Genomic DNA, 18,744 nt, shown 5'->3' on the forward strand with positions numbered 1-18,744 from the left:
GACGTACACCAGTAACTGGGAGCATTGAAGTATTTAGAAGAGGTATTGGGGTAGTAGTAGCTAGCAGTCCAGAATGTGGGTTTTGATTTCACCAAATTTGAATTCAGTAAAATCAACCAAGTAACCACTGTCAGTAGTTGTAAGATCCCTTCTGATTCACTAATGTCCTTTAGAACAAAATTTCTCATCCATATCTGGTCCATCCTGCATATGATTCAGATGCATCCCAAGGTGGGTGACTCTTAACTGCACTCTGGATAATTAGGGATGAGTAATAAATGCTGACCTCGCTAGTGATGTCCACATCCTGTGAACAAATTAATAAAAGGTTTGTTTTCGTAATAGATATCTCTGTTATGTTTGCATTAGTGAAATTGATTGGCAAAGTAAGGTTGTTTTGATGGTTTTATGTGTTCATGTCATCTATAATTGTCCCAAAAAAACGCACTGTTGCTGTTTCTTTCCTTTGATATTCCACATTGTGGTGAAGATAAAAGCTATGTGGGTAGCACTTCCTTTACCATAAGGTTAGGACAGAAGAATGTATGGCTGACTTGCTGGTATTGAGTGCACAGATTCAGTTTTGGATTATTGGAATCTCTATTGGGGCGAAATGACCTGTACAAGAGGGATGGGTTGCACCTGAACTGGAGAGGGGCTAATATCCTGGTGCAGAGATTTGCTAGAGCTACTCAGGAGGGTTTTAAACTAGTCTGGCGGAGGGGTGGGACCCTAAGCAGTCGAGAGAAGGTTGAGACGAGAGAAGGTTGAGATTGGTACAGAAGTTAAAGAGAGCTAATTAAATAGACAAGGCAGGCCAGAGCATGACAGAGAACGAGAGAAGACTGATGAATTAAAATGGATTTATTTAATGCAAGAGGCCTGACAGGTATGGCAGATGGACTCAGGGCTTGGATGGGAGCATCAGATTGGGATATCATAGCTATACAGAAACATGGCTAAGGGAGGGACAGCTCAATGTTCTGGCGTATAGATATTATAGGAAGGATAGAAGGGGCGCATGGTGTTTTTGATTAGGGAAAGCATCATGGCAGTACTTAGAGGCGATATTCCTGGGGTATTGTGCAGTGAAGCTATATGGACGGAACTGACAAAAAAAGAGGTGACCACTTTGGTGTGGTTGTATTATAGGACCCCCAGTAGTCAGCAGGAAATTGAGGAGCAAATGTGATGGGAGATCGCAGGTAGCTGTAAGAATAATAGTGTTGTCATAGTAGCAGATTTGAACTTTCTGAACAAAGACTGGGACTGCCATAGTATTAAGGGCTTGGATGGGGAAGAATTTGTTAAATGTATTCAAGAAAACTTTCTCAATTAATATTTAGATGGCTGTACGAGAGAAGGGGCAACATTCGACCTCCTCTTTGGAAATAAGGCAGGGATAGTGCCTGAGGTGTTAGTGGGGGAATACTTTTGGACCAGTGACCATAATTTTATTAGTTTTAAAATAGGTATGGAAAAGGGTGTGCCTGGTCCACAAGTTACTGGGGTAAGGTCAATTTTGAGGTATTAGTCAGGAACTTTCAAAAATTGTTGGTAGGGAGGCTGCTAATAGGAAAAGGGACATCTGGCAAGTGGGAGGCTTCCAGAAGCAGGAGCATTCCTGTTAATATGAAGGGCAAGGCTGGCAGGAATAGAGAACACTGGGTGACTAGAGATATTGAGGCTCTGGTCAAGAGCAAGGAGGATTTGTCAGGTATAGACAGTTGAGATCAAGTGAATCCATTGAGTGTAGGGGGTGCAGGAAGACGCTTAAGAAGGAAATCAGGAGAGCAAAAAGAGGACATACGATAAATAGGCAGATACGGTTGAGGAAAATCCAAAGAGATTCTACAAGTTTATTAAGGGCACATGAGCAACTGGGAATAGAATAGGACCCCTTAACAGTCAGTAAGGCCACGGGAGATGGTGAGATCCTAAACAAATATTTTGTGTTAGTATTTACTGTGGAGAAAGTTGTAGAAACTAGGGAACTCAGGGACGTAAATAGTGATGTATTGAAAAGAGTCCACGTTAGAGAAGGTGAGGATGGAGGTCTTAAAACTCAAAAAGGTAGATAAATCCCCGAGACCTGATCATGTATATCCCTGGACATTGTGTGAAGCGAGGAAAGAAATTGCAGAGATATTTGTATCATTGACAGCTACAAGGCAGGGTGCCAGAAGACTGGTGGGTGGCTAAATGTCGTACCATTACAGTTGCTTCTGATATAACGTAATAGTTCCGTTCTTGTGTTATAAGAAAATCGCGCAGTAGCCACTCTTTAAATCAATGGGACTAGACTCTCATTACATCCAATACAGGTAAGGAAAGTTTGCATTCTACAAATATCAATCTAAATTCTTCAACTGCGTTAAAGCCAACTTGCGTTGAAGCAACACAGATTATATCAGAACTGAAAGGCTGCAAGGAAAAGTCAGGGTATTATACTGGTGAGCCTGACGTCAGTGATGGGTAAGTTGTTGGAGGGGAGTCTGAGACACAGGGTCTGCATGCATTTAGAAAGCAAGAACTGATTAGGGATAGTCAGCGTGGCTTTATTACTGGGAAATTGTCTCTCTCAAACTTGATTGCCTTCAATTATCTTCATAAAAAAAAATTCAGGGTGGTAGACATTGCCTCTACGTTCAAAGTTTGTGAGAAGGTTTGTAGCTCGGGTGCTCGTTGTTGTGGTTCTGTTCGCAGAGCTGGGAATTTCTGGTGCAGACGTTTCGTCCTCTGTCTAGGTGACATCCTCAGTGCTTAGGAGCCTCCTGTGAAGCGCTTCTGTGATCTTTCCTCCAGCATTTGTAGTGGTTTGAATCTGCCACTTCCGGTTGTCAGTTCCAGCTGTCCGCTGCAGTGGTCGGTATATAGGGTCCAGGTCAATGTGCTTATTGATTGAATCTGTCGATGAGTGCCAAGCCTCTAGGAATTCCCTGGCTGTTCTCTGTTTGGCTTGTCCTATAATAGTAGTGTTGTCCCAGTCGAACTCATATTGCTTGTCCTCTGTGTGTGTGGCTACTAAGGATAGCTGGTCGTATCGTTTTGTGGCTAGTTGGTGTTCATGGATGCGGATTGTTAGCTGTCTTCCTGTTTGTCCCATGTAGTGTTTTGTGCAGTCCTTGCATGGGATTTTGTACACTACATTGGTTTTGCTCATGCTGGGTATCGGGTCCTTTGTCCTGGTGAGTTGTTGTCTGAGTGTGGCTGTTGGTTTGTGTGCTGTTATGAGTCCTAGTGGTCGCAGTAGTCTGGCTGTCAGTTCAGAAATGCTTTTGATGTATGGTAGTGTGGCTAGTCCTTTGGGTTGTGGCCTGTCCTCGTTTCGTTGTCTTTCCCTAAGGCATCTGTTGATGAAATTGCAGGGGTATCCGTTTTTGGCGAATACATTGTATAGGTGTTCTTCTTCCTCTTTTTGCAGTTCTGGTGTACTGCAGTGTGTTGTGGCCCTTTTGAACAGTGTCTTGATGCAATTTCTTTTGTGTGTGTTGGGGTGGTTGCTTTCGTAGTTTAGGACATGGTCTGTGTGTGGGGCTTTCCTGTATACAGACACTGTTCAAAAGGGCCACAACACATTCCCAGCTCTGCGAACAGAACCACAACATTGCCTCTACATGGACTTTAGCAAGGCCTTCTACAAGGTTCTGCACAGTCGACCAGTTAGTAAGGTTAGATCACATGGGATCCAAGGATAGAGAGGCAATTGGATACAAACTTGGCTTAATGGTAAGAGATAGAGTGTGGTGGTAGAGAGTTGATGTTCAAACTGGAGGTCTGTGACTGGTGGTAGGCAGTAAGGATTGGGACTGGGTCCACTGTTGTTTGTCATTTATATAAATGATTTAGATGTGAATATTGGAGACATGGTTAGTAAGTTTGTGGATGACAACAAAATTGGTAGTATAGGGGACAGTGAAGAAGGTTACCTAAGAGTACAACAGATTTTTTTATTAACTGGGCCAGTGGGCCAAGAAATTTCAGATGACATTTAATTTTGATAAATGCGAGGTATTGCCTTTTGGTAAGGCAAACCAGGGTAGAACTTAGGCAGTTAGCTCCCGAGGAGTGTTGTTGAATAGAGAGACTAGGGTGCAGGTACATAGTTCCTTGAAAGCGGCATCACAGGTAGACAGGGTAGTGAAGATGGCATTTGGCATCCTTGCTGTCAAAGCACTGAGTACAGGAGTTGGGATGTCACATTATGACTAAAAGACCATTTTGGAATACAGTGTATACCTCTAGTTGCCCTGCTGTAGGAAGAATGTTATTAAACTGGAAAGAGTGCAAAAAAACTTTACAAGAATGTTACCGAGACTGGAGGGTTTGAGATATAAGGAGAAGCTGGTTCAGCTGGGACATTTTCTCCCTGGAGAATAGGAGGCTGAGGGGTGACTGACAAAAGTTTAGAAAATGATGACGGGTAAAAATAGGTGAATAGCCAAGGTCTTTTCTCAGAGTAAGATAGTCCAAAACTAGAGGGCTTAGGTTTAAGGTGAGGGGAAAGATATAAAAGGGACCAGAGGGACAAATTTTTCCGCGGAGGGTGGTGTGTATATGGAACAAGCTGCCAAAGGAAGTGGTATAGGTGAGCACAGTTACATCATTTAAAAGGCATTTGGATAGGGACATGGATAAGAAAGGTATGGAGGGATATGGGCCAAACGCAGGCAGGTGGGGCTAGTTTAGTTTAGAACCAAGTTGGCATGGACGAGTTGGGCGAAGGGTCTATTTCCAAGCTGTATGACCTTGATTCTAATTGTGTTTAATGAGTATCAGTGAAGGAATAAGTTAACCGGTTTCAAATGGAAACTTCTTTTGCTGCTGTTAGATTTGAATCTAAAGTCCTTTTAAACTGCATTACTTCCTTGTCAGTTGTTCCCCATTATCACTAGTAGTTTTCTATACCGTGGAGATTAAGGAGGCCGATTATTGAAAAGCAACTGTGGATGCAAAGGTTCGGGCAATTTGACCTTGGAAGATGGTGCCTGACGTGCTTCCGAGAATGTATGCAGTGCAAACTAAATAAAAAATGAAAAATTTAACTGCAGCACTCAAGCAATATGTACAGACTCAGTTGTGATAGACAAATTCAGTCTGATATCTGGAAATTCTCTGTGAAAGGAGAAGTACTTGGCACTCTTGAACAAGATTGTGAAGGGGCTGGAGCTGGAATGATAGTTTCTTTAAAAGGGTAAGATAAATGAATCTGTATGAAGATTCAGATTGCATTAAGATTGTGAATAATAGGAATCTGAAACTGCGGGATTGTAAAGCACAGGGTCAAAAAACATAACAAAAATAAATATGGTACTGTTTGGAGCAGAATCGTTCTAAACCAATGCTGAAGACGATAAGATTTAACTGATTCCCTGCAGTCTTGTACTGAAAGCCATAAAGTGGCCAGAGATGCTCATGCTTTTTAAATTCTCTGTTTTTCCCTAGGTTGGTCCCTTTAGTTTGCGAGTGCTTGGAGGTGGCATGGGGAAGTCTTACCTTTCTCCTCAGGAAGAGTATCCCTTGTGCCAATTGTCAGCAGAAAGGTAATTCATCACTGAAGTTTCTTTCCATTTGTGTTAACTTGATCCACCATTGGCACATGGAACAATGTGTGTGGTGAACTGAACCTCGAAAAGGTGTCTTGTGCCAGCTTTGTGAATACTGACAGGGAATTTGAGTATAATTGCATTCACCAAATTAGTTAAAAATTCAGTAGGTAAGTGAGATTGAGTTTGCTCCTTATAATATGATCAGCAAAAGTTTTATTTTAAAATTTAAGCTATACAGAGGAACCTCGATTATCTGAACGAGATGGGCGGGCAGTATTTCATTTGGATAATTTATTATTTGGTTAATTGATTTCCTCTGGGGCTTGGAGTTTTCTGTGAAGTCTGCTTCCTATTCAGGAGACAAGGCAAAAGCACATTACGCGCAAGACCTTGCTCCTGCCCGCTCCCACCCTGCACCCACTCCCGTCCATCCCCACCCACGGTCTGACCCCTCCCCCAGCCCCTTGGGCAGCCGCACTGGACACCAACAGTAAGACTGCTGCTGCCTTTCTGGAGTAAGTCTCCAAATAGCACGCGCACACAACGTTTTGACAGGTTCCACCTCTGCCTTGTACAGGCTAATGTTAGAGAGATTATCTGGGGAAGCGGGGTTTAGGGTATAACCCTGTGTAGAACTCCAGGGAAAGTGTGATGGGAGAGAGAGAGAGAGAGAGAGAGGGCAGGAGGACTGTCCAGGACTGTTCTCGGCAGCATTTCAGTGAGCCGAGTTCGTTTTTAATCATTGTACCTGTAAACAAAAGACACAATCACGGTTGAAACAGCTCTTTGGCGTAATATTTCTATCGGGACTTTGCGATCCCCTTCGGATAATCCGATATTCGGATAATCAAAGTTCCTCTGTACATAGATATCCCTTCATCTTGTGTTGTGCACACATTTTAAGAAAAAAAACATGTTTTTCTCATAAGTGCACCCCGTATTTTTTAGCTAAATCCACGGAAGGTGGGCATCACTGACTAGGTGAATATTTATTGTCCATCCCTTGAGGTGTTAGTGGGCTGACCTTTTGAACCACAACTGTCCAGGAGCATTAGGGCACCCACAGTGCTATTAGGGAGGGAATTCCAGGATTTTGAGCCAGTGATACTGAAGGAACAGCAGTATAGTATGAAGACAGGATTATGTGTGGCTTGGAGAGGAACTAACAGGTGGTGATATTCCCATGCACCTGACTTGACCTTTCATGTGGTGGAATTGATGTTTCAAAGGTGCAGTGAGTTATTTCACTGCATCTTTTCTAGATGGTGCACACTGCTGCCACTCTGCATTGGTTGTGTATGGATTGAATATGGAAGGTGGTTGTGTTACCAATCAAGCAGACTGGATGATGTTGAACCTTTTATCTGATTGGAGTTGTGCTTGTCCGGGCAAGTGGAGACCAGGCCATCACATTCCTGATTTGTGCTTTATAGATGGTGGTCAGGCATTGGGAGTCAGGAGTTGAGTTATATGCTGTAAACCTCCCAGCCTCTAACCTGTTCTTGTAGTTACAGTATTTATGTGGCTGATCCAGTTCAGTTCATGGTGAATGTATCCTCTAAGAAATTGATGGTGGGGGTTTCAGCAATGATAATGCCATTAAATGTCAAGGTGAGATTCTCTCTTGTGTGATGTAAATGTTACTTGCCAGTTATTAGTCCAAGCCTGGGTGTTGTCCAGGTCTTGCTGCAGATGGACATGGACCAATTCAGCATCTGAGCAGTTTCTCAGCATCCCCATTTCTGACCTTATGAAGAAGTCTATTGGGACTTTGCGATCCCCTTCGGATAATCCGATATTCGGATAATCAAGGTTCCTCTGTACATAGACATCCCTTCATCTTGTATTGCGCACACATTTTAAGAATAAAAAACATGTCTTTATCATAAGTGCACCCCATATTTTTTAGTTAAATCTAAGGAAGGTGGGCATCACTGACTAGGTGAATATTTATTGTCCATCCCTTGAGGTGTTAATGGGCTGGCCTTTTGAACCACAACAGTCCAAGAGCATTAGATCATTAGAAGATAATAACGCAACTGAAGATACTTGGACCTAGAACATTACTGTGTGGAATTCCTACAATGATGTCCTACCACAACCATTCTCCTTTCAACTGGAAAGACTAGAGTCAATAGGGAGTTCTCCTCCTGATTCCTGTTGATTTCAGTTTTACTTGGACTCCTTACGCTATACCGAACCAAATGTTGCCTTGATATCGGGGCAATTGCTTCATCTGGTCTCTGGAGTGCAGCAGTTTTTTCCATGTTTGGACCAAGACTAAGAGCTGAATGACTCTGACTCTGGTGGAACTCAAATTGAGCTTAGGTGAAGAGGTTATTCCTGAACGCACACTGCTTGATAGCATTCAAATCCTACGTTCCCTTTCTTGATGATTGAAAGAGTACACTGAGAGGGTGTTAAATACCCTGCATTTATTGGACAGTACTTACCTGGGACTTTTCCCCAAAGCTAGTTAGATGCCAGTATTGTAGCTGTACTGGAGCAGCTTGTTTAGGGATTCATCTGTTTCTGGAGCACATCCTCCGTTCTATTGCCGGTATTTAGCAGGCCCCATATTCTTTGAAATATCCACTGGCTTCAACTGTTTCTTCATATCATGTGAATTGATTGAAGGTTGGTATTTGTGATGCTGGGGTCTTTAGGACAAGGCTGAACTGGTTGATCCACTCATCACATTTTGCTGACGACTAATCTAAATATATTAGCCTTGCATTTTGCACTGAAATGCTTGGCTCCACCAATGTTGGAAATATTGATATTATGTGGAGCTTCTGTGTCCAATGGTATAAATGCTGATACTTCACATGTGTTCTGGAAAAATATAGACACTGGAGATAAATGATATGCTTTATGCAATGTGGTAAAAGGTCATGCTTCATGAATTCATATTGTGCGTGCAATTTCATTTCAGTAAATATTTAGTCCAAAGATGGACTAGCCATGCTAAATTACCCTGAAGTATCCAGGAATATGCAGACAAAGTGAATTAGCTTTGGTAAATGTGGAGTTATGGGGATTAGATTAGATTCTCTACAGTGTGGAAACAGGCCCTTCGGCCCAACCAGTCCACACCGATCCTCCGAAGAGTAACCCACCCAGACCCACCTCCCTCAGACTAATGCACCTAACACTATGGGCAGTCCACCTGACCTGCACATCTTTGGACTGTGGGAGGAAACCAGAACACCCGGAGGAAACCCATGCAGACACAGAGAGAATGCGCAAACTCCACACAGACTGTCGCCTGAAGCTGGAATCGAACCTGGGGCCCTGGTGTTGTGAGGCAGCTGTGCTAACCACCGAGCCACCGTGCCGCCCATGATGGAGTTGGGGACTGGATCTGGTTGGAACATTCTTCAGAGGATCAGTGTAGACTTGAAGGGTCAAATGGCCTCTTTAGGGTTTCTGTGAATCTATAACTGTCTCAGCATTATCCATAACTGAATGTAGTAGAACTGCAGAGCTTAGATCTGATTAATTGATTGTGGGATATTTAGTCCCATTTATCACTTGCCGCTACCACTGTTTGGCATGCAAGTAGTCTCATGGTGTCTTTTTACCAAGTTAGCACCTCATTTTAAGACCTGCTCAGCGCTGTTCTCCCGATATGCCCTCCTGCATTCTTTTTTGAACTGGTTGATCTACTTGCTTGATGTTCATGTCGTTAAGTTTATAGATTGCCTTTGAAAATGGTTCTGGGGATGGTTACTCACAGCACTTCATGAATGCCCAGTTTTGAGATGCTAGATCTGTTCAAAGTCTGACCCATTTGGCACATTGGTATTGCCACACAGCATGGCGGAGGGTATCCTCAGTGTGAGGTTGGGACTTTGTCTTTGTTTGAACGAGTAGTCATGACTCCTAACAGTACTCTTGTGGGCAGAGTCATCTGTGGCAGGCAGATTGGTGAGGACAAGGTCAGGGAGAGTTTTTTCTTGAGACCATCACCACCTGCTGCAGACCCTGTCTAGCACTTAATCAGTAGAAATACTATCAAACCACTCTTGGTGATGGACATTTGGAGTCCACAACCTAGAGTACATTCTTCAACCTTGCCACTCTCAGTACTTCTACGAAGTGGTGTTCCACTGATTCATTAGCCAAGAGTCGTGGAAGTAGTCGGTAATCACAGGTTGCCTTGCTCTTTTTTGACCCGATGCCATGAGACTTCATGGGGTCTGAAGTCATGTTGAAGACTCTCAGTGCAACTCCCACATGACTGCTTACCACTGGATTGCCACCTCTGGTTGCCCAGGACTTGTGATCTCCAGGACATTGCTATATTCCATGAATGTATCGAATAGCCTATTGGACATCTCTCCCAATTTTGCCACAAGCCCCCAGGTAGATACTTTGCACAGTTGATCGGGCTAGGTTTGATTTTGCTTTTGTCATTTCAGATCTGTTTGCAGATGCTGGGTAGCCATTTAATTTCATTTCATAATTGAGGTTTTGTAGTGACTTGCTTGGCTATTTCAGAGGGCCATATTGCTGTGTAGGTCAGACCAATCAGGACGAGGGATTTCCCTTCCTAAAGGATATTAATGAATTGATGGGTTTTTATGATAATCGACAACGCTTACATGGTTGCCATTTTTTAATTCCATTATTTTAATTATCTTTTTAAAAATTAAATTCAAATTTCACCATAAGCCACAGTGGGATTTGAACCAGTGTCCCCAGCGCATTAGCCTGGAGTTTTGGATTCCTAGTCCAGTGACAATACCACTGAACCATTGCCTTTTGTACAGCTTGGAGTCAGTGTGTGCTTAGCCAGTGCTGATTTTAATGACACTATATGACGATTATCTGCAATCTGTCTGAAAACTTGACACTTTTCTTTGGAGATTTGGGCATCTCTCCCGGAACATAGTAAATGGGAATGAAGAGAGCACCCTCTGGATGATCCCAAAAGATATAGAATTTTCAAGAGATGTGCACTATTGCTTCAGTTCATAAAGGCAATTATTAAATGAACCTAGGTTTGATTCCTGGTGTGATTTAAATCTGCTCATCTCACAAGATGTTGCTATTGGGTGCAATTGTGTAAATTATGTCTTTAAAAGATGGGAGAATGGAATTGATCATACACACAAGCTGCCTGTTTAACTGACAGATAATGCAAAATCTGGAAATGTCCGAAATTGGCATTGTCTTGATTCCAAAGGTGTGGATTTCAGATGTCAGATCTGTGCTACTTGTTTTGCCTAAAAAAATCTCCTAATTGCTGGGTGACGTCAGCTGTAAATTTTATCAAGATTTAACTGTGTTAAAGGCATTATTTAATGCAAGCTGCTATTAGATTCCTCTCGTGATATTTACCTGTGATGTCAATTATCCTAGAGACTGCACAACAGGAATTGCTATCCAATGTTTACTTTTAAATGCTACATTGGAATAGTCCCAGGACTCAGCTGCATTGAGGTAATAACTCAATGCTAAATCTAACTGAGTTTTCAAATTTTCTATCACCATATGAAGCTTGGTCTTCACCCTAAAACTATTTAAGGAAGAATTTGGGCCAAAATATTTTCAAGTCTTAATATTTGCATGTCTATTTGATGTGACTTAAACTGGATGTATCTTTTCAGAGCATGGAAATCTTGCAGACCTGGTGGACCCCAGCATGTTAAGATAATTGTGGAGTGGGACCGAGACACAAAAGAATAGTAAGCAATGTAAACTAATTGTATTTCTAAGCCATTTTGCTTTTGTTTTGACTGCTCTCCAAAGCTTCCTTTGCATTAAGGCAGACTGACAATCTAATCCAGTCAAAACTTAGCTATTGAGCAGGATCGTTGGTGACTTTTTAAATTTCATTGGGTGTATATGTGTGGGAATGAGCAGAAGAAAACCATTCCTAATACCCTGGTGTCCTACTCTCAGTCAGCACGTCTTAGTAATGGCTACGTGCACATTCTCAGTCAGGAGGTGGGACTGAGTTCCAAGGGTAAATGGTGCGTACTGGTGAGGAGAAAAGGGAACTATCCAAAGGATTCAGAATGAGGTACATTTTAGCACCTGACACTTGCATCCCATGAATGAATAAGAAATAAAATGCTTTTGCATGTTCTGACAGCTCTAGTGTCCAAATTTAAGGTTCCTTATTTGGCTTGCAGCTTGTTTGGGAGTGCTGAAGATGAGTACGTGCCAGATTCTGAGAGCGTTCGCCAGCAGCAGCAGCTTCATCACCAACCTCAGACCTACACTTTATCCCAATGCTTTCATCTCTACACCAAAGAAGAACAGGTAAATGCAGCACAAGCACCAGCTATGATAAAGCAGTGTGCCTGTGAGAGGACACATGATGTGACAGAAACAACATGGTTTGAAATTCCAGTGATGCTTTTAGTCAATGCTTGTAAAATTACTGTGGGTTGTTTGTGTCTGCAAGTGTCAACATGGTTGAACCTGTAACTTTGAGGCAGCTGAAGCACCTCCTTTCCGAAAAGCAACCTTATAATTCTGTGGCTAAAAGCAGATTGCAGCATTCCAGGTTTTATAACTAGTGCAAATGCTGATTTCACATTTAAGATTGATCATACAAGGCTGGTTTGGCTGAATGACCTGCTGCTGTTCCTATGCTCTTATCTTATTTTAGATTCTGAATGTGCAGTGCCTTTTTTGATTATGTTTCGTTGGTTGACAGCTGGCACCAGATGATGCCTGGCGCTGCCCACATTGTAAGCAGCTTCAGCAGGGCAGTATCAAACTGAGCTTGTGGACACTTCCTGATGTTCTTATCATCCACTTGAAACGTTTTAAGCAGGTGAGTGCTTTAAAGGAGAATGGAGGAAGTGAAAGCATAGTTTATTCTTTGATTCCATTCAAACTGAGCAAGAAGAAATGGACATCATTGATAATTTAGTCAGGATGGGTGATCTATGTAGAATATTGTGAATCAGAGTAAGTCTGCCACTTTGTATCAGTGTGTATTTTATACAGAATTTGTTATTTATAGTGCACAACATCCACGGTTTCACATAACTGTGTGTTTGCATCTACACTCAAAATACCTGGAGTCGTAGATAAACTTCATGCCCAAGAATATTTGAGGGTGACCAATGTGAAAGATGTAGAACCTGTGCCTGGGGGAGATATTTTGACCAATCTTGTGGCATGTAGGAAAGCATAACAGAGTTGTCCCCACGGAACCATCACTCAGATGCAGGAGGGAGGTGAGTGCCTGCCCATTGGGACTGAATCTGAATTTTAGTCAGGAGGTTGGATGCAAAAGCCAAGGCCTGGCAAGTGGAGCCATCTTACTGGTGGCAGAGGCCTGGTACAGGGTAGAGAGAAGCTTGCCTTGCCTGACCTAGCTCCAGTTACCTATATACTGGCTAACTTACTCGTCTTACCAAAGTGGTGAAAGGATCTGGGGTGATTCCAGTTCCTTGTACGAGTGGCTGAGGGCAAAGGATAGGAGCCAACAAGCTTAGTAACCATCACCACACCTCCAACTCCAGTAACAGCCGTTGGCCCGAAGCTGAGATGCAGCACTTTGGGTCCATGGTGGAGCTGGAACGCCATGGCTTAGTGGATGCCAACATAGTTTTGAGAAGATTTCTGCAGACCGCAGGTTAAAGAGAGCTGTTGCAAAGATCAACCGCTTGCTGGAAACGTATTCAATCCCTACCAATGATGCTGGTGCTTTAGAGATTTTAATTTTGGGATAAACACCTTTCTGACAATCTCACAGCGCCAGAGACCCAGGTTCAATTCCAGCCTTGGACGACTGTCTGTGTGGAGTTTGCACATTCTCCCCGTGTCTGTGTTGGTTTCCTCCCACAGTCCAAAGATGTGCAGGTTAGGTCAATTAGCCATGCTAAATTGCCCATTGTGTTAGGTGCATTAGTCAGAGGGAAATGGGTCTGGGTGGGTTACTTTTCGGAGGGTTGGTGTGGACTTGTTGGGCTGAAGGGCCAGTTTCCACACTGTAGGGAATCTAATTAAAAAAAATGAAAATACACTTAATAAATTGGACAAATAATTAAAAGCTGCAATGGAGGTTAAAATCTATTTCGGAACTTCAAAGAATGTACCAGCAATCTTTCATTATCAAAATATTGGGCAATAAACTAGTATTTAAATTCTGAACAGCTAAAATCCCAGTCAACATTGTGTTCTTAATCTTTTCGTGCAGAAATTTGCCAAGGTCTGTCATTAAGGATAGAGTGACTGAACACCCTGAAAAGTTTCAGCTGATCTGAGATAATTTGCAAATACTAGGTCTAATGTGGCAAATCTCAGTGAATTGTTTAAAGGAGTATCTAAAGTAATAGCCAGGGGAATGTCTATGGATCATATTTATGTGGACTTCCAGAAGGCGTTTAATGAAGTGCCTCTTGAGAGACTGCTAGATAAAGTTTGGAGGCAGGTTATTGATCCTATGAAGGAATTTTCTGTGGCAAGAGATTGTACAGAAGTAATAGGCGGCTACTCAGGAAGGGCAGGACTAGTGGTCTCTTTAATTGTGTCTCAGTGTATGCAAATTTTGGCAATTGTGTTATCTTATCTAAAGAAAACCGAGAAAAAAAGATTCAGTATTATCTTCTGTGTTATGACATGACTGAATCATCTAATAAGAGTTGGTGAATATGAAGATGTTGCCATCAAAATAAGAAAGCAGCCCTCAAGAAAATTTGTAAATGAACCCTCTATGTTTGGTTCATTGCATTGATCTGGTGCTCACTGTGTAACTGCGTATCTTTTGTTTAAAGTGAACATTTTCTCTCTCTTCCCTCTCATCAGGAAGGAGATAAAAGGACCAAGCTACAGAACTTGGTGAAATTCCCCCTCACTGGCCTGGACATGACTCCTCATGTGGTAAAACGCAGCCAGAGCAGCTGGAGCCTTCCTTCTCATTGGTCGCCATGGAGACGGCCCTATGGGCTTGGCAGGGATCCTGAAGACTACCTCTACGATCTGTATGCGGTGTGCAATCATCATGGCACAATGCAAGGAGGGCATTACACAGGTAGGCGCTCCACTGCAAAGTAGTGGCACACCCAGCCTCATGTTGCTCTACTTTTGTCCTTGGCCCACCATCCTAATCTGTCTCTTACTCAAGTGGATATTATCTCTTAAAGCTGTGCAGGTGCCACTGGTTTCCTAGGGAAAATGAAACTTCTAAGATCCAAGAGTTCTCCAAGGTTTTTCAAATGGATGTGTGCAGACTGGGCTTAACACTGCCCACCAAGTTAATTTGTTGCCTTTTTTTGTGGAAAGTTCGTGAATCCAACTCTTCCTGTACAGCTTCCTGTGATGACATTCTGCCTTCACTGATCTAATTTGCTGACTTTCATTTACTAATGATGTTATTTTCACTACGCACAGTTGTTGATTATGACTAACTAGCATCTTTCTCATCCTATTACCTAGCTTACTGCAAGAACTCTGTTGATGGGCTCTGGTACTGTTTTGATGACAGTGATGTTCAGCAGCTCTTGGAAGATGATGTCTGCAAGCAGACCGCATACATTCTGTTTTACCAGCGGCGAAGTGCTATTCCTTCCTGGTCAGCAAACAGCTCTCTTGCAGGTAATTTTTTTTTTAGACTCCCTACAGTGTGGAAACTGGCCCTTCGGCCCAACCAGTCCACTCTGACCCTCCGAAGAGTAACCCACCCAGGTCCATTTCCCTCTGACTAATGCACCTAACACGATGGGCAATTTAACATGGCCAATTCACCTGACCTGCACATCTTTGTGGGAGGAAACCAGAATACCCAGAGGAAACCCACGCAGACACGGGAAGAATGTGCAAACTCCACACAGACAGTCGCCCGAGGCTGGAATCAAACTGGGACCCTGGTGCTGTGAGGCAGCAGTGCTAACCACTGAGCCACCGTGCCGCCCTTTCTATTACTCTGTGTGTGTTTTTACATTGATTATGTGGACTTCTTGATCACTCCTGATCCCATAGAGGCTGGTTAATTAAACATTTGCTGTATACAGTTCAGAACACTTAAGGAAAAGACTAATTCTATCTTTTGATAGATTAAGGGCATTTGTTTGTGTGGAAAATGAAAGTGTGTCCTCTTGTCAGTTTGGGTTTCTTCACCTTTGTAGAACAAGCTGTGAAGTGGAGGTTTGGCAATGAATCATGGCATTGAAGAACCTGCATTTGTAACATATTTGTGTAACATGGTATTGTAAGAGTTTATGAATGTTCTCTAGCTAGATTCCCTTTCACTTGATTTAAGATTACAGAACTGAAATTCAATGGGATCTCAGTTGTCCTGATATATGAATCACAAAGCTAGGATGGCGGTGCAGCAAGTGATTAAGAATGCAAATTGAATAAAGTTGTTTATGGCAAAGGAAATGGAATATTCAAGTCGAGTGTTTTTCTGCAGTTGTACAGGGCAGTAGAGAGACCACTTATGAATTACTGTGTATAGTTTTGGTTTCCTTATTTAAGAAAGGGTGTAATTACATCAGAAGTAATTCAGAAATATATCATTTCACTGATATCTGAGATTGGGGTGTTACCTTGTGAGGAATGGTTAAACAGATTGGGTCTATATCCTTTTGAGTTTAGAAAAATGAAAGGTGATCATGTTAAAATAAGACAGACGGTCGTGGTACAGGGTTGTTATTCGAACCAGGAGCCTGTGACCAGTGGTGAGCCACAAGGATCAGTTCAGAGTCCACTGTTGTTCGTTGTTTATATCAATGATTTGGATGAGCATATAGGAGGAATGGTTAATAAGTATGCAGACAATACCAAAATGGTGGTATAGTGGACTGTGAAAATGTTATCTATGAGTACTATGAAATCTTGATCAGATGGGCAAATGGGCTGAAAAGTAGCAGATGCAGTTTAATTTAGATAAATGCGAGGTATTGTATTTGGTAAGGTAAACCAGGGCAGACTTGCACAGTTAATGGTAAGGCCCTGGGAAGTGTTGTTGAACAGAGAGTCCTAGGTGTGCAGGTTCATAGTTCTTTCAAAGTAGCATTGCAGGTAGACAGGATGGTGAAGAAGGCATTTACCCTCATTGGTCAGAACATTGAGTATGGGAGTTGGGATGTCATGTTGCGGCTGTGCAAGACATTGGTGAGACCACCTTTAGAATATAAGAAGGATGTTGTTAAATTAGAAAGGATACAGAAGAAATGTACAAGATGTTGCTGGGACTGGAGAGTTTGAGTTATAAGGAGAAGCTGGATAGACTGGAACTTCACTGGAGCATGGAGGCTGAGAGCTGACCATATAGAAGTTTATAAAATCATGAGGCACATAGATAAGTTGAATAGCCAAGGTCTTTTCTCAGGGGAGGGGAGCCCAAAACTAGATGGCATAGGTTTAAGGTAAGAGGATAAAGATTTAATAGGACCCTGAAGGGCAACTTTTTCACACTTAGAGAGTTGCAGGTATAGAATGAACTGCCAGGGGAAGTGGTAGAGGCAGGTACAGTTGCAGTATTTAAAGATATTCGAACAGGTACATGAACAGGAAAGGGTTTGTGGGATATTGGCCAAACATAGTTTAGTTTGGGATACCTAGTCAGCGTGGACAAATTTGACTGAAGGGTCTGATTCTCTGCTGTGTGACTCTATGACTGTATCGATCAGAATCCAATAAGTCATGATCTTATCAAATATCAGAGCTGGTTCAAATTTCCAAATGGCTTATTCATAATTTGTACGAATGTTTGCAAATGCAAAATTATATATTTTTATAAGGCTATTGAAATATTGTGGGTTTTATATCTTTGTTGGTAGTTCCATGTTTCTGTGCATTATATTTGTAAACACCATACATTCTTGAGTAACAGTAGATCTTGTGTAAAAGTCAATTGCCAACTATTGGCTGAAGAAATCTAAACACATTCATTAACATCTGCTCACTGCTGAAGTCCTCTTGTCCTCACACAAATCTACTCATTGATAGATTGATCAGATATTGGCACATCATTGTTCAGGTGCTCATGTCTGTGCATGTTAAGTCTTGGCAAGCAGGGTTGGTGGGAATAGCCTTCAACCTGATAACTCTGAAAATGAGAGATTGAATTTCAAAATCTTGCTTATTACTTGTGAAAATCAATGCCCTACTTTTGGGTTAAAAATTTAGTCTTGGAATCTTGTGTGGAAGTGAAGTTACTGAAGTAAATTTTGATTTGAGTCTGAATGCAGTGGTCTGAGGTTCATTGCCTATCTGGAATAAAAAGCTAGTCTAATGGTGACCATGTAACCACTGCGAATTGTTGTAAAAATCCATCTGGCTCACTAATGTCTTTTAGGGAAGGAATCGGCTGTCCTTACCTGTTCTGGCTTAGGTGTGACTTCAAATGCTCCACCGCATCTCCTCCACTTCCCGCTCCTCCGCCCTTGAACCCTGCCCCTCCAATCGCCACCAGGACAGAACCCCACTGGTCCTCACCTACCACCCCACCAACCTCCATATACATCGTATCATCCGTCGTCATTTCCGCCACTTCCAAATGGATCCCACCACCAGGGATATATTTCCCTCCCCTCCCCTATCAGCGTTCCAAAAAGACCACTCCCTCCGTGACTCCCTTGTCAGGTCCACACCCACCACCAACCCAACCTCCACTTCTGGCACCTTCCCCTGCAACCGCAAGAAATGCAAAACTTGCGCCCACACCTCCCCCCACTTACGTCCCTCCAAGGCCCCAAGGGATACTTCCATATCCGCCACAAATTCACCTGCACCTCCATACACATCATTTACTGCATCCGCTGCACCCGATGTGGCCTCCTCTATATTGGGGAGACAGGCCGCCTACTTGCGGAATGTTTCAGAGAACACCTCTGGGACACCTGGACCAACCAACCCAACCACCCCGTGGCTCAACACTTCAACTCCCCCTCCCACTGCACTAAGGACATGCAGGTCCTTGGCCTCCTCCATCGCCATACCATAGCAACACGACGGCTGGAGGAAGAGCGCTACATCTTCTGCCTAGGAACCCTCCAACCACAAGGGATGAACTCAGATTTCTCCAGTTTCCTCATTTCCCCTCCCTCCACCTTGTCTCAGTCCCAACCCTCGAACCCAGCACCAACTTCCTAACCTGCAATCTTCTTCCTGACCTCTCCGGCCCCACCCCCACTCCGGCCTATCACCCTCACCTTAACCTCCTTCCACCTATTGCATTTCCATCGCCCCTCCCCCAAGTCCCTCCTCCCTACCTTTTATC

At 42.9% G+C, this 18,744-nt stretch overlaps 1 protein-coding gene across 1 annotated transcript in view; it reads left to right on the top strand.

The window, feature by feature from the left end:
- The window catches only part of usp31 (ubiquitin specific peptidase 31), a 139,441-nt gene that overhangs the window by 105,895 nt on the left and 14,802 nt on the right, over positions 1-18,744 (top strand). Inside the window, exons 9-14 of the mRNA XM_043711666.2 lie at positions 5,446-5,543; positions 11,165-11,242; positions 11,693-11,822; positions 12,223-12,342; positions 14,325-14,550; positions 14,955-15,113. Coding sequence (XP_043567601.1) covers positions 5,446-5,543; positions 11,165-11,242; positions 11,693-11,822; positions 12,223-12,342; positions 14,325-14,550; positions 14,955-15,113 — 811 coding nt within the window. The remainder of the gene's footprint in view (positions 1-5,445; positions 5,544-11,164; positions 11,243-11,692; positions 11,823-12,222; positions 12,343-14,324; positions 14,551-14,954; positions 15,114-18,744) is intronic.

Source organism: Chiloscyllium plagiosum, unplaced genomic scaffold (genome assembly GCF_037043375.1).
Source record: "Chiloscyllium plagiosum isolate Xiang-an unplaced genomic scaffold, Cpla_swu_hap1 HiC_scaffold_20, whole genome shotgun sequence".
NCBI lineage: Eukaryota > Metazoa > Chordata > Chondrichthyes > Orectolobiformes > Hemiscylliidae > Chiloscyllium > Chiloscyllium plagiosum.